The sequence below is a fragment of the Salmo trutta genome, chromosome 36 (genome assembly GCF_901001165.1).
Source record: "Salmo trutta chromosome 36, fSalTru1.1, whole genome shotgun sequence".
Taxonomy (NCBI): Eukaryota; Metazoa; Chordata; class Actinopteri; order Salmoniformes; family Salmonidae; genus Salmo; species Salmo trutta.
The window spans coordinates 9,290,754-9,305,692 of NC_042992.1; the positions used below are offsets into that span (position 1 = coordinate 9,290,754).

The window sequence follows — 14,939 nt, forward strand, 5'->3', positions numbered from 1 at the left end:
CTGTTTCTGAACTGTTTCCATGACACCCTATTCTGCAATGCCGTCAGGGGTACGCCAAATAAAAATATGATTCAACCCCAAAAAATAATTTTTGTTACTTTTTTCAAACAGTACGTTTATATTTTCCAACGGGGCTATACATCTGGGTGAGGTATTTTCTCACCCGAGTATCCTCGTTTCACTGCCAAAAATAAAATTAAACCATCTAGTGTTCAGCGAAATAACAACAAGTCAAATACAGGTCAAATAATTAACATCCAATCACATTAACCGTTACTCTCTCGCGGGAATTTCGCTAACGGTCCGTGTGTAGCCAAACATAGCTGCTGCTCATGTTGGTATCTGTACTGATGGCGCAAAAGCCATGACAGGGAGACATAGTGGAGTGGTAATGCGCGTGCAAGCAGTTGCTCCCGACACTTGGGTCCACTGCAGCATCCACCGAGAGGCTCTTGCTGCTAAAGGAATGCCTGACAGCTTGAAAGACGTTTTGGACACTACAGTGAAAATGGTTAACTTTGTTAAAGCAAGGCCCCTGAACTCTTGTCTTTTTTGCACTATGCAATGATATGGGCAGCGGCCATGTAACGCTTTCACAACATACAGAAGTGCGCTGGTTATCAAGGGGCAAAATATTGACACTTTAAAAAAAAATGTTAGACGAGCTTAATGTTTTCTTTACTGACCATCATTTTCAGTTGTCTGACCGCTTGCATGATGACGAGTTTCTCACACGACTGGCCTATCTGGGTGATGTTTTTTCTCACCTGAATGATCTGAATCTAGGATTACAAGGACTCTCCACAACTATATTCAATGTGCGGGACCAAATTGAGGCTATGATGTAAGAAGTTGGAGCTCTTCTCTGTCTGCATTAACAAAGACAACACACAGGTCTTTCCATCATTGTATGATTTTTTTGTGTGCAAATGAACTCAAGCTTACGGACAATGTCGAATGTGATATAGCGAAGCACCTGAGTGAGCTGGGTGCACAATTATGCAGGTACTTTCCCAAAACGGATGACACAAACAACTGGATTCGTTATCCCTTTCAGGCCCTGCCTCCAGTCCACTTACCGATATCTGAACAAGAGAGCCTCATCGAAATTGCAACAAGCGGTTCTGTGAAAATGTAATTTAAATCAGAAGTCACTGCCAGATTTCTGGATTGGTCTGTGCTCAATCCTGCCTTGGCAAATCCCGCTGTTAAGACACTGATGCCCTTTGCAACCACGTACCTATGTGAGAGTGGATTCTCGGCCCTCACTAGCATGAAAACTAAATACAGGCACAGACTGTGTGTGGAAAATGATTTAAGACTGACTCTCTCCAATACAACCCAACATTGCAGAGTTATGTGCATCCTTTCAAGCACACCCTTCTCATTAACCTGTGGTGAAATATTCACAATTTTAGATGAACAAATAAGGTTTTCTATGTAAGATGACTAAATAAGGAGCAGAATTATTGATTATTATTTGTGCCCTGGTCCTATAACAGCTTGTCACTTCCCACGAGCCGGGTTGCGACAAAAACTCACACTCATTCTTATGTTTAATAAATGTAGTGTGTGTGTGGCAGGCTTACAATGATGTAAAAAAAACAATATTTGAGAGCGTGCTGACCCTGGTGCTAGAGGGGGTACACAGCTGGAGGTTGAATGTTTGGGAACCACTTCCCTAGTGGAATACATCATGATACCATATTCCCTATAGAGTGCATTATACGACACCCTGGGTGAGTCCTAATTGTATTTATTTTACCTTTATTTAACTAGGCAAATCAGTTAAGAACAAATTCTTATTTACAATGATAACCTAGCAACAGTGGGTTAACTGCCTTGTTCAGGGGCATAATGACATTTTTACCTTGTCAGCTCTGGGATTTGATCTAGCAACCTTTCGGTTACTAGTCCAACGCTCTAACCACTAGGCTACCTGCCATCTCTACACTCTAACCACTAGGCTACCTGCCGCCCCTACACTCTAACCACTAGGCTACCTGCCGTCCCTACACTCTAACCACTAGGCTACCTGCCTCCCCTACACTCTAACCACTAGGCTACCTGCCGTCCCTACACTCTAACCACTAGGCTACCTGCCGTCCCTACACTCTAACCACTAGGCTACCTGCCGTCCCTACACTCTAACCACTAGGCTACCTGCCGTCCCTACACTCTAACCACTAGGCTACCTGCCGTCCCTACACTCTAACCACTAGGCTACCTGCCGTCCCTACACTCTAACCACTAGGCTACCTGCCGTCCCTACGCTCTAACCACTAGGCTACCTGCCGTCCCTACACTCTAACCACTAGGCTACCTGCCGTCCCTACACTCTAACCACTAGGCTACCTGCCTCCCCTACACTCTAACCACTAGGCTACCTGCCGCCCCTACACTCTAACCACTAGGCTACCTGCCGTCCCTACACTCTAACCACTAGGCTACCTGCCGTCCCTACACTCTAACCACTAGGCTACCTGCCGTCCCTACACTCTAACCACTAGGCTACCTGCCGTCCCTACACTCTAACCACTAGGCTACCTGCCGTCCCCACACTCTAACCACTAGGCTACCTGCCGCCCCTACACTCTAACCACTAGGCTACCTGCCGTCCCTACACTCTAACCACTAGGCTACCTGCCGTCCCTACACTCTAACCACTAGGCTACCTGCCGTCCCTACACTCTAACCACTAGGCTACCTGCCGTCCCTACACTCTAACCACTAGGCTACCTGCCGTCCCTACACTCTAACCACTAGGCTACCTGCCGTCCCTACACTCTAACCACTAGGCTACCTGCCGTCCCTACACTCTAACCACTAGGCTACCTGCCTCCCCTACACTCTAACCACTAGGCTACCTGCCGTCCCTACACTCTAACCACTAGGCTACCTGCCGTCCCTACCATCTAACCACTAGGCTACCTGCCGTCCCTACACTCTAACCACTAGGCTACCTGCCGCCCCTACACTCTAACCACTAGGCTACCTGCCGTCCCTACACTCTAACCACTAGGCTACCTGCCGCCCCTACACTCTAACCACTAGACTACCTGCCCCCCTACACTCTAACCACTAGGCTACCTGCCGTCCCTACACTCTACCCACTAGGCTACCTGCCGTCCCTACACTCTAACCACTAGGCTACCTGCCGCCCCTACACTCTAACCACCAGGCTACCTGCCGTCCCTACACTCTAACCACCAGGCTACCTGCCGTCCCTACACTCTAACCACTAGGCTACCTGCCGCCCCTACACTCTAACCACTAGGCTACCTGCCGTCCCTACACTCTAACCACTAGGCTACCTGCCGTCCCTACACTCTAACCACTAGGCTACCTGCCGTCCCTACACTCTAACCACTAGGCTACCTGCCGTCCCTACACTCTAACCACTAGGCTACCTGCCGTCCCTACACTCTAACCACTAGGCTACCTGCCGTCCCTACACTCTAACCACTAGGCTACCTGCCGTCCCTACACTCTAACCACTAGGCTACCTGCCTCCCCTACACTCTAACCACTAGGCTACCTGCCGTCCCTACACTCTAACCACTAGGCTACCTGCCGTCCCTACCATCTAACCACTAGGCTACCTGCCGTCCCTACACTCTAACCACTAGGCTACCTGCCGCCCCTACACTCTAACCACTAGGCTACCTGCCGTCCCTACACTCTAACCACTAGGCTACCTGCCGCCCCTACACTCTAACCACTAGACTACCTGCCCCCCTACACTCTAACCACTAGGCTACCTGCCGTCCCTACACTCTACCCACTAGGCTACCTGCCGTCCCTACACTCTAACCACTAGGCTACCTGCCGCCCCTACACTCTAACCACTAGGCTACCTGCCGTCCCTACACTCTAACCACCAGGCTACCTGCCGTCCCTACACTCTAACCACTAGGCTACCTGCCGCCCCTACACTCTAACCACTAGGCTACCTGCCGTCCCTACACTCTAACCACTAGGCTACCTGCCGTCCCTACACTCTAACCACTAGGCTACCTGCCGTCCCTACACTCTAACCACTAGGCTACCTGCCGTCCCTAATAATCTCTACTTCCTCCCAAAGTGTGCACTACTACAAAAATTGAAAAGCATTGGATTTGGTGTAGACATGGGCTATGTGCCAGTCATTTCCTTTCAAATCAATGAAGGGAAGTGAACAAGTGCACACTTAATTAGAGATTATTGGGATGCACCTCCTATTCCTTATGTAATGCACAAAATCTATTCTTACCAGTCTGGAGAACGACTCTGGCATTTCAAAAGAAACAATCATTATTTCATATGTCATTATTAAGAACATTGCACCATATTAAGTCTGCCTTTAGACTTCTCTCACCTGAAAAAGGCTACGTTTCACACACACTTCCTGTCTCAGCTTTGCGTCGTGCCTAAGAACAGCCCTTAGCCGTGGTATATTGGCCATATACCACACCGCCTCAGGCCTTATTGCTTAATTATTACTCTCCTGGAGGAATCAATTCCATGTATCAGACAGTAGTAACTAGTATTATAACTCTCCTGGAGGAATCAATGACTCGGTGAATCGGTTCAGTATTGACTCAACATTAGGAGGTGATCTCTGTGTTTGTCCATTATAATAGATGAACTCAACTAGAATAAAACTAGTCTGGGTACCAGACTGTTTAGCTATCATTCCACTCCTTGCCAGTCCTGTCATGCTAAACAGTTTTACACATGAGTACCCAGGCTACCCTAGAACCAGACTGGTACCCAGGCTACCCTAGAACCAGACTGGTACCCAGGCTACCCTAGAACCAGACTGGTACCCAGGCTACCCTAGAACCAGACTGGTACCCAGGCTACCCTAGAACCAGACTGGTACCCAGGCTACCCTAGAACCAGACTGGTACCCAGGCTACCCTAGAACCAGACTGGTACCCAGGCTACCCTAGAACCAGACTGTTACCCAGGCTACCCTAGAACCAGACTGTTACCCAGGCTACCCTAGAACCAGACTGTTACCCAGGCTACCCTAGAACCAGACTGTTACCCAGGCTACCCTAGAACCAGACTGGTACCCAGGCTAGAATAAACAGACTGGTACCCAGGCTAGAATAAACAGACTGGTACCCAGGCTACCCTAGAACCAGACTGTTACCCAGGCTACCCTAGAACCAGACTGGTACCCAGGCTAGAATAAACAGACTGGTACCCGGGCTACCCTAGAACCAGACTGTTACCCAGGCTAGAATAAACAGACTGGTACCCAGGCTACCCTAGAACCAGACTGTTACCCAGGCTAGAATAAACAGACTGGTACCCGGGCTACCCTAGAACCAGACTGTTACCCAGGCTAGAATAAACAGACTGGTACCCAGGCTAGAATAAACAGACTGGTACCCGGGCTACCCTAGAACCAGACTGTTACCCAGGCTAGAATAAACAGACTGGTACCCAGGCTAGAATAAACAGACTGGTACCCAGGCTACCCTAGAACCAGACTGTTACCCAGGCTACCCTAGAACCAGACTGGTACCCGGGCTAGAATAAACAGACTGGTACCCAGGCTACCCTAGAACCAGACTGGCACCCAGGCTACCCTAGAACCATACTGGCACACAGACTACCCTAGAACCAGACTGGCACCCAGACTACCCTAGAACCATACTGGCACCCAGACTACCCTAGAACCAGACTGGCACCCAGACTACCCTAGAACCATACTGGCACCCAGACTAACCTTGAACCAGACTGTTACCCAGGCTAGAATAAACAGACTGGTTCCCAGGCTAACCTAGAACCAGACTGGTACCCAGGCTAGAATAAACAGACTGTTACCCAGGCTACCCTAGAACCAGACTGGTACCCAGGCTAACCTAGAACCAGACTGGTACCCAGGCTACCCTAGAACCAGACTGGTACCCAGGCTACCCTAGAACCAGACTGGTACCCAGGCTAGAATAAACAGACTGGTACCCAGGCTACCCTAGAACCAGACTGGTACCCAGGCTAACTTAGAACCAGACTGGTTCCCAGGCTAGAATAAACAGACAGGTTCCCAGGCTAGAATAAACCCCCTAAAGGAAGAGACCTGGAGATACAAAGGAGGAAGTAGAGCTGTAGATTCTGTTGGTCCCTGTGGCTAGGATTGTCCCTCTGCTCTCTCCATACATACAGCCACAGCCCTCTCATTGTCATAGGGCAGAGGTTTGGTAGCAGGGACCAATCCTAGAGGACTGGAGCTACCCTCTATTGACACCCAGTATAGTCCAGTCCAGGTTTTCCTTTAGTATTAAACCTCTCCTTGTGGTGGAGTGAGTGGTTCAGAGTAGTCTTAAAATCCCGCCAATGAAGAGAAGGTATAGCCAAAGTAGTGTCTTCAGGTCATCTCAGAATCAGAGTGGTTCACCTTGTTATGGTCAACGTGGGACGAAGCAGAGTAGGAGGCGTGGTTAGGCCTCAAAGGGGGAGGGGACTCAAAGACCACTCCTTTTATTTGGTGGTTGGAATAGTGATTGACATATTGAAGGAATGCCATGGTGACCCGGTGAGAAGCAGGAAGAGTTGCCATGGAGACCAGGGGTTGAGGCGGGCAGCGTGGAATTGAGGATGAGAGAGAGACAGTTGGCAACATCTCTGTTAGGAGCACAGAACAGTATAACCTAGGGGGAGAGACAGTATGAGTGAGTCTGTGTGGCGTGTGTGTGTGAGAATATGTCTAAACAAACAACATGAAGAGTTATCTATCCAAACTGGAGATGTGTGGATAAACCACTTCTCCAATCTATTTGGCTCTATAACAAAGAACAGAAAAAACATATATATAGTACCAGTCAAAAGTCTGGACACACCTACTCATTTAAGGGTTTTTCTTTATTTTTACTATTTTCTACATTTGTAGAAAAATAATGAAGACATCAAAACTATGAAATAACACATATGGAATCATGTAGTAACCAAAAAAGTGTTCAACAAATCAAAATATTATTTTATATTTGAGATTCTTTGATGACAGCTTTGCACACTTGGCATTCTTAGGCTGTCATTCAAAAAGGTGATGGGCCGTCCCCAACCGCCACAGACACTCCAGATGGTCCTTTAAGACGCCAAACACCCTACTATAGGTTCTTTCAAAACACGGTGTGTGTGAATGTTTTGAGAACCTCGGACTGGGCTGCAGGACTGGGGAGCGTCGCTACACAGCTATTTTCAGATCTCTGCAGAGATGTTATATCGGGTTCAGGTTCTGGCTGGGACATTCAGAGACTTGTCCCGAAGCCACTCCTGCGTTGTCTTGGCTGTGTGCTTTAGGGTGGTTGTACTGTTGGAAGGTCAACCTTCATCCCAGTCTGAGGTCCTGAGCGCTCTGTAGCAGGTTTTCATCAAGGATCTCTCTGTACTTTGCTCCGTTCATCTTTCCCTCGATCCTGACTACACTCCTAGTCCCTGCCACTGAAAAACATCCCCACAACATGATGCTGCCACCACCATGCTTCACTGTAGGGATGGTGCCAGGTTTCATCCGGACGTGATGCTTGGCATTCAGGCCAAAGAGTTCAACCTTGGTTTCATCAGACCAGAGAATCTTGTTTCTTATGGTCTGAGAGTCTTTAGGTGCCTTTTGGCAAACTCCAAGCGGGCTGTCATGTGCCTTTTACTGAGGAGTGGCTTCCATCCGGCCACTCTACTACAAAGGCCTAATTGGTGGAGTGCTGCAGAGATGGTTGTCCTTCTGGAAGGTTCTCCCATCTCCACAGAGGAACTCTGGAGCTCTGTCAGAGTGACCATCAGGTTCTTGGTCACCTCCCTGACCAAGGCCCTTCTCCCCCGATTGCTCAGTTTGGCTGGGCAGCCAGCTCTAGGAAGAGTCTTGGTGGTTCCAAACTTCTTCCATTGAAGAATGATGGAGGCCACTGTGTTCTTGGGGACCTTCAATGCTGCAGAAATGTTTTGCTACCCTTCCCCAGATCTGTGCCTCGACACAATCCTGTCTCGGAGCTCTACGGACAATTCCTTTGTCCTCATGCCTTGGTTTTTGCTCTGACATGCACTGTCAACTGTGGGACCTTATATAGACAGGTGTGTGGCTTTCCAAATCATCAACATCAAGGATGAGCATTGGAAATAGGATGTAACTGAGATCAATGTCGAGTCTCATAGCAACGGGGCTGAATACTTATGTAAATAAGGTATGTTTTTTTATTTGTAATATATTTGCAAAAAATTCTACAAACCTGTTTTCACTTTGTCATTACGGGGTGTTGTGTGTAGATTACTGAGGATTTTATATTTATTTAATCAATTTTAGAATAAGACTAATATAACAAAATGTGGAAAAAGTCAAGGGGTCTGAATACTTTCCAAAGGCACTGTATACACTACATATATTTCCGTAATTTATTTTTAAACGTAAAAAATATATATATTTCCGTCATTTATTTTTAAACGTAAAAAATATATATATTTCCGTCATTTATTTTTAAATGTAAAAAATACACAAAAAATATTTTTTTTGCCTCTTGGCCTGGGCCCAGGGGCTTCAGCCCCGGTAAGCCCCCTGCATTCATCTGGGCCTGAACTTACCTGGTCCCCGAATCTTCATAAACACCATGTTCCTTGGTTCGCTGGTGGCTCTCACTTGTGTCTCTTACCTGCGCATCTAGCTAGTGGGCTCCTGAGGGTTAAAGCCCGGTATAGTTCTGTTTGCACCAGCCACTCTCCTTCCAAGGACCGACTGGCACAAAAACATAACCACCAGCCCTTCCACATCTAGGTTGCTCCCTTCATACAAACTGACACTACATGACCACATTTCTGACATTGAAAACACTGCAGAACAGCTGGCTCCAAAGCTCTAACCAGGTGCTAGGTGCTGATGGGCTGGTGCTAGGTTGGCGTGGCAGAGTGAATTGCTAGGCTGGCATGGGAGTGTGAATGGCTAGGCTGGTGCTACACTGGTGCTAGGCTGGTGTGGGAGTGTGAATGGCTCGGCTGGTGCTAGGCTGGTATTAGGGGTTGGCGTGGCAGAGTGAATGGCTAGGCTGGTGTGGGAGTGTTAATGGCTAGGCTGGTGCTAGGCTGGTGTGGGAGTGTTAATGGCTAGGCTGGTGCTAGGCTGGTGTGGGAGTGTTAATGGCTAGGCTGGTGCTAGGCTGGTGTGGGAGTGTTAATGGCTAGGCCGGTGCTAGGCTGGTGTGGGAGTGTTAATGGCTAGGCTGGTGCTAGGCTGGTGTGGGAGTGTGAATGGCTAGGCTGGTGCTAGGCTGGTGCGGGAGTGTGAATGGCTAGGCTGGTGTGGGAGTGTGAATGGCTAGGCTGGTATTAGGAGTTGGTGTGGGAGTGTGAATGTGGGTATACAGTGAGGGAAAAAAGTATTTGATCCCCTGCTGATTTTGTACGTTTGCCCACTTACAAAGAAATGATCAGTCTATAATTTTAATGGTAGGTTTATTTGAACAGTGAGAGACAGAATAACAACAAAAAAATCCAGAAAAACGCATGTCAAAAATGTTATAAAATGATTTGCATTTTAATGAGGGAAATAAGTATTTGACCCCTCTGCAAAACATGACTTAGTACTTGGTGGCAAAACCCTTGTTGGCAGTCACAGAGGTCAGACGTTTCTTCACCAGGTTTGCACACATCTCAGGAGGGATTTTGTCCCACTCCTCTTTGCAGATCTTCTCCAACTCTTCTCCAACTGACGTTTGGCAACTCAAACCTTCAGCTCCCTCCACAGATTTTCTATGGGATTAAGGTCTGGAGACTGGCTAGGCCACTCCAGGACCTTAATGTGCATCTTCTTGAGCCACTCCTTTGTTGCCTTGGCCGTGTGTTTTGGGTCATTGTCATGCTGGAATACCCATCCACGACCCATTTTCAATGCCCTGGCTGAGGGAAGGAGGTTCTCACCCAAGATTTGACGGTACATGGCCCCGTCCATCGTCCCTTTGATGCGGTGAAGTTGTCCTGTCCCCTTAGCAGAAAAACACCCCCAAAGCATAATGTTTCCACCTCCATGTTTGATGGTGGGGATGATGTTCTTGGGGTCATAGGCAGCATTCCACGGCGAGTTGAGTTGATGCCAGAGCTCCATTTTGGTCTCATCTGACCACAACACTTTCACGCAGTTGTCCTCTGAATCATTCAGATGTTCATTGGCAAACTTCAGACGGGCATGTATATGTGCTTTCTTGAGCAGGGGGACCTTGCGGGCGCTGCAGGATTTCAGTCCTTCACGGCGTAGTGTGTTACCAATTGTTTTCTTGGTGACTATGGTCCCAGCTGCCTTGAGATCATTGACAAGATCGTCCCGTGTCGGTCTGGGCTGATTCCTCACCGTTCTCATGATCATTGCAACTCCACGAGGTGAGATCTTGCATGGAGCCCCAGGCCGAGGGAGATTGACAGTTCTTTTGTGTTTCTTCCATTTGCGAATAATCGCACCAAATGTTGTCACCTTCTCACCAAGCTGCTTGGCGATGGTCTTGTAGCCCATTCCAGCCTTTTGTAGGTCTACAATCTTGTCCCTGACATCCTTGGAGAGCTCTTTGGTCTTGGCCATGGTGGAGAGTTTGGAATCTGATTGATTGATTGCTTCTGTGGACAGGTATCTTTTATACAGGTAACAAACTGAGATTAGGAGCACTCCCTTTAAGAGTGTGCTCCTAATCTCAGCTCGTTACCTATATAAAAGACACCTGGGAGCCAGAAATCTTTCTGATTGAGAGGGGGTCAAATACTTATTTCCCTCATTAAAATGCAAATCAATTTATAACATTTTCGACATGAGTTTTTCAGGATTTTTTTGTTGTTATTCTGTCTCTCACTGTTCAAATAAACCTACCATTAAAATTATAGACTGATCATTTCTTTGTCAGTGGGCAAACGTACAAAATCAGCAGGGGATCAAATACTTTTTTCCCTCACTGTAAATCTACATCTCCAAACCCAGGGATCATCAACTAGATTCAGTCGCGGATGGTCAGGGGGCCGGAACATAAATTGCACATTTGTAGACTGCAAATTGACCACATGAAGCCCAAAAACATTTTACAAAAAATTCAATTTAAATAACTTTGGAGCTGTTTTGCTGGTGTTTTTACAGTCTTTTATGTCCAACAATAAAAAATATAACTTATGTTTTGTTCAGAAAACTTGGGGGAGGGCAAATGAAATCTCCAGTTTGGGAAACCCTGTCCTAAACCATGTTAAGCTGCTAACAGGAGCTCCTGCTGATGCTAATTGGAGTGTGTGAGTGGAGAGAGAGGGAGATGAAGAGGGAGAGAGAGCAAGGGTCAAATATGACATTTGAAATGTCTTTATTCTTTTGGAACTTGTGTATAATGTTGTGTGTATAATGTTTACTGTTCATTTTAATTTTTTATTATCTACTTCACTTGCTTTGGCAATGTTAACTTATGTTTCCTATGCCAATAAAGCCCTTCAATTGAAATTGAATAGAGAGTGTGAAGAACCAGAGAAAGAGAGAATCGCTGAAGAACAACATGCACCACACACCACACAGTGGTCAGTTACCATTTTATTATTAGTGTTATACTGATCTGAGTTCAGCATTTCCAAAGGAATAGTTTGATAAGCATGATGCAAAAAAACACCCCAGAACAGGAGTCTCCAACTGTGCTCCTGGAGAGCTACCCATCCTGAGCAGGATTCTGCTCCAGCCCTGCTCTAAAACACCTGGTCCTGCTAAACAGCTGCTCCTCCTCAACACCTTGATTGGTTAAATTGGGTGTGTTAGAATAGAGCAGGGTTGGAGAAAAAAATTCTCCAGGAGGAGGGTTGACCACCCCAGCTTCTAGAACCTTCCCCTGGCTCCAGAGTCTCTTTAGCGTTCTCTGGCTCCAGAGTCTCTTTAGCGTTCTCTGGCTCCAGAGTCTCTTTAGCGTTCTCTGGCTCCAGAGTCTCTTTAGCGTTCTCTGGCTCCAGAGTCTCTTTAGCGTTCTCTGGCTCCAGTCTCTTTAGCGTTCTCTGGCTCCAGAGTCTCTTTAGCGTTCTCTGGCTCCAGAGTCTCTTTAGCGTTCTCTGGCTCCAGAGTCTTTAGCGTTCTCTGGCTCCAGAGTCTTTAGCGTTCTCTGGCTCAAGAGTCTCTTTAGCGTTCTCTGGCTCCAGTCTCTTTAGCGTTCTCTGGCTCCAGAGTCTCTTTAGCGTTCTCTGGCTCCAGAGTCTCTTTAGCGTTCTCTGGCTCCAGAGTCTCTTTAGCGTTCTCTGGCTCCAGTCTCTTTAGCGTTCTCTGGCTCCAGAGTCTCTTTAGCGTTCTCTGGCTCCAGAGTCTTTAGCGTTCTCTGGCTCCAGAGTCTTTAGCGTTCTCTTCAGTCTAAAATGCCCATGACATTCTTTTTGATCCTTATCTTTTGTTAAAGAAAAATATGAAAATAGAGTTGACGGAACATTTAGGCACACTATTGACACGTACTGCACACAGATATGCACACGGTTCATTATCATAGATTCATAATGTACTAGGAGATCCCCGGCTTTTCACAGCAACGCTTCATTCAAATGTACATGATGCTTGCTGTGTTGTCTCAGATTGTGTTCCTCCGTTAGATTCTGTGCCCCGTTCATGTAATGATTAATACAACACAGGACCATGTTGACGTGGGGTAAACCCTGTGGACATCGATAGCGAGGCTTTAAAGATGAAGTCCTGTGGGATTCCCCTTGTCACCTCTCCTGTTCGCGGACAAATATCCACTTCCTTTTAAAAGTCACACAGCACAGATTTCATGTCCTCACACTGCCAATCACGGTCTAGAGCTGTTCAGTGCCAGGCAATCACAGCAGACGAGGGACAGTTCCATCCAATGGCAGCAGTGGAATGGAGCTCTGTTCGGCGAATGAAAAGAACTCCGGTACTAAGCGTTATTTAGCAGTGATTCTACAGAAACATGGCTTTCCTGCGATTTGATTGGACAGATGACCCAAAGTCTCTCCCGTCATTGGTTCATACAACAGTGAATCATTTCTGTTCACTCTCCAATCAACAGGTTCATATGCATAATAAGCCCTTCCACCATATCTCTAGACCAATGAACTATAGCTTCCTAACCAGAGGCTTTAGCTCGACTGGCTAGATCACTCTTGTTGACACATCGGCATGGAAACCACATTCATCAGGAGTAAAAAATAATAATAATAAAAAAAAGACGTATAAAACAAGTCTGCAATTAAATGTAGAATTTGTTTTGTTTTTTTTTACAACGGAATGTAGGGTTAGAATTTCTTTGGGAAGGGGGGAGAATTCTTTCACCTTTCCTACAATTCTTCCAAAACAGTATAGTTTTCCATTTTTATACAATTATTCAAAAACTCATGCATCAAATAAAAATATTGCACAAAATGAAATTTTCTCTGAATGAAAGTGTGATAAAGCAGGGTTATCAGTGTGTTTTCTCTTTGTTACTTAGTGGTATGATACTATAGCATGGGCCCACACTGGCACAGTGTCTGACTGGGGAGGGCTGCATCTTACTGCCATGCGCACACACACACACACGCACACGCACACACACGCACACACACGCACACACACACAGACACGCCCAGCGAGTACACTCTACTCGACAGACAGTTGCTTCTACAGACAGCAACATTCACAGTCTGGCCTGTCATTTCATTCTGTCTCATTCCAAAATGTAGTGGATTACTATTAGACTGTGTCAGTCCATTAGAACGGGCCATTTCACATTTACCCAGGCCTCACCGGCAGGGGAGATGTTCATTCTGCTTTCCACATGATTAACATGAAGCACAGTAGAGAGCTGTCCATCATCCCCCTCAACAAACAACAGTTAGAGCTGTGGTTGTCATGGCTACAGACGGGTGCATTGAAAAGGGGGAGTGGACTTAGATCAAACTCAGCCTCCTCGTGTCCTAGAGGATTATGACAGGATGATGATGTCACATTGACAAAAAAAAGAAGAAAAGTCAAGGTGACAAACGCCTTGCAGAACAGGATGTAGTTGACACTTCCCTTCACGCTTCCTGTCTCACTACCCATGGCATCCTCTATGCCATATTCCCCCCTCCCCTATCAATCTATTTCTATACCGGTACATGTATTTCTGTATACGTGGCCTGGTATCAGGAAGTGAAATCACCTGCTGGGCATATCAGAGCAGCTCTGCCAGTCTGACAACACATCTACAATAAAACAGTTAGCATAAAACAAAAAGTAAAACAAATAAAACCCAAATCAGTTTGTTGGTGCTACAGGAGTGTGTTTGTGAGGCACGTAGGGGGAAGTGGAGAGCAGGGCAGAGTTAACAACTAGGATGGTCCCAACAATCCCTTCGAGAGAGCACACACACACGTTAACCTCTTCTCAACAGCACACACACACCCTCCCCACAACTCTCCTCCCTCTTCTCTCACGCCGTGTGTCACCTGGTACCCTGCCCACTTCCAGTCTCCTGTCACCTCTTCAGGAAGGTGCTCTTGACTTTCTGTGTGTATCTGGCTGTGCGTGGTGAGCGGGAGTGCAGTTTAACAAACAGCTCAGGGAACTTGTACTGAGGGAACATGGTCTCCAGGAATCCTTCTAGAAGCACGTAGACCAGCCGACGATTCATTGGTCCGTGTTGGAACATGTCAAACACACGCAGGATTCCCTTACGAGTCGTATCCGCCCCGATGATGTGCTTCAACTCATCTGGAAGAGGGGAACAAATGGCTGATTAATAGTGAACAAGTTTGTTCAGTCTGTGTGTGTTTACTCTGTGTGTCTGTGTTACCTGGCATGATTCCCAATAGGTTGGTCTTGGCTGCGACCCTCGTCCTCATGCGGATGTTCTTGTCCCTGCGTGGTGGAGACTCGGCCAGGATTCCGTTGGGCCAGTACGAATCCCTGCACAGTTGCGGGACCACAGAGTTACTGATGGGCTTTCTAACCAATCACACGCAGCGATCTGATGGGGTGTGTGTGTGTGTGTGTG

The 14,939-nt window shown here is 47.0% G+C and overlaps 1 protein-coding gene across 4 annotated transcripts in view; it reads right to left on the reverse strand.

Moving 5' to 3' along the window:
• Positions 1-11,508: 11,508 nt before the first annotated feature.
• Positions 11,509-14,939, reverse strand: part of LOC115175362 (sorting nexin-13) — a 63,127-nt gene continuing 59,696 nt past the window's right edge. For all 4 annotated transcript variants that reach the window (XM_029734580.1, XM_029734582.1, XM_029734581.1 and 1 more), the window contains 2 exons: positions 14,739-14,851; positions 11,509-14,656 (listed from right to left, as the gene is read on the reverse strand). In XM_029734580.1, the coding sequence (XP_029590440.1) occupies positions 14,421-14,656; positions 14,739-14,851 (349 nt within the window). In that variant the 3' untranslated portion in view covers positions 11,509-14,420. The remainder of the gene's footprint in view (positions 14,657-14,738; positions 14,852-14,939) is intronic.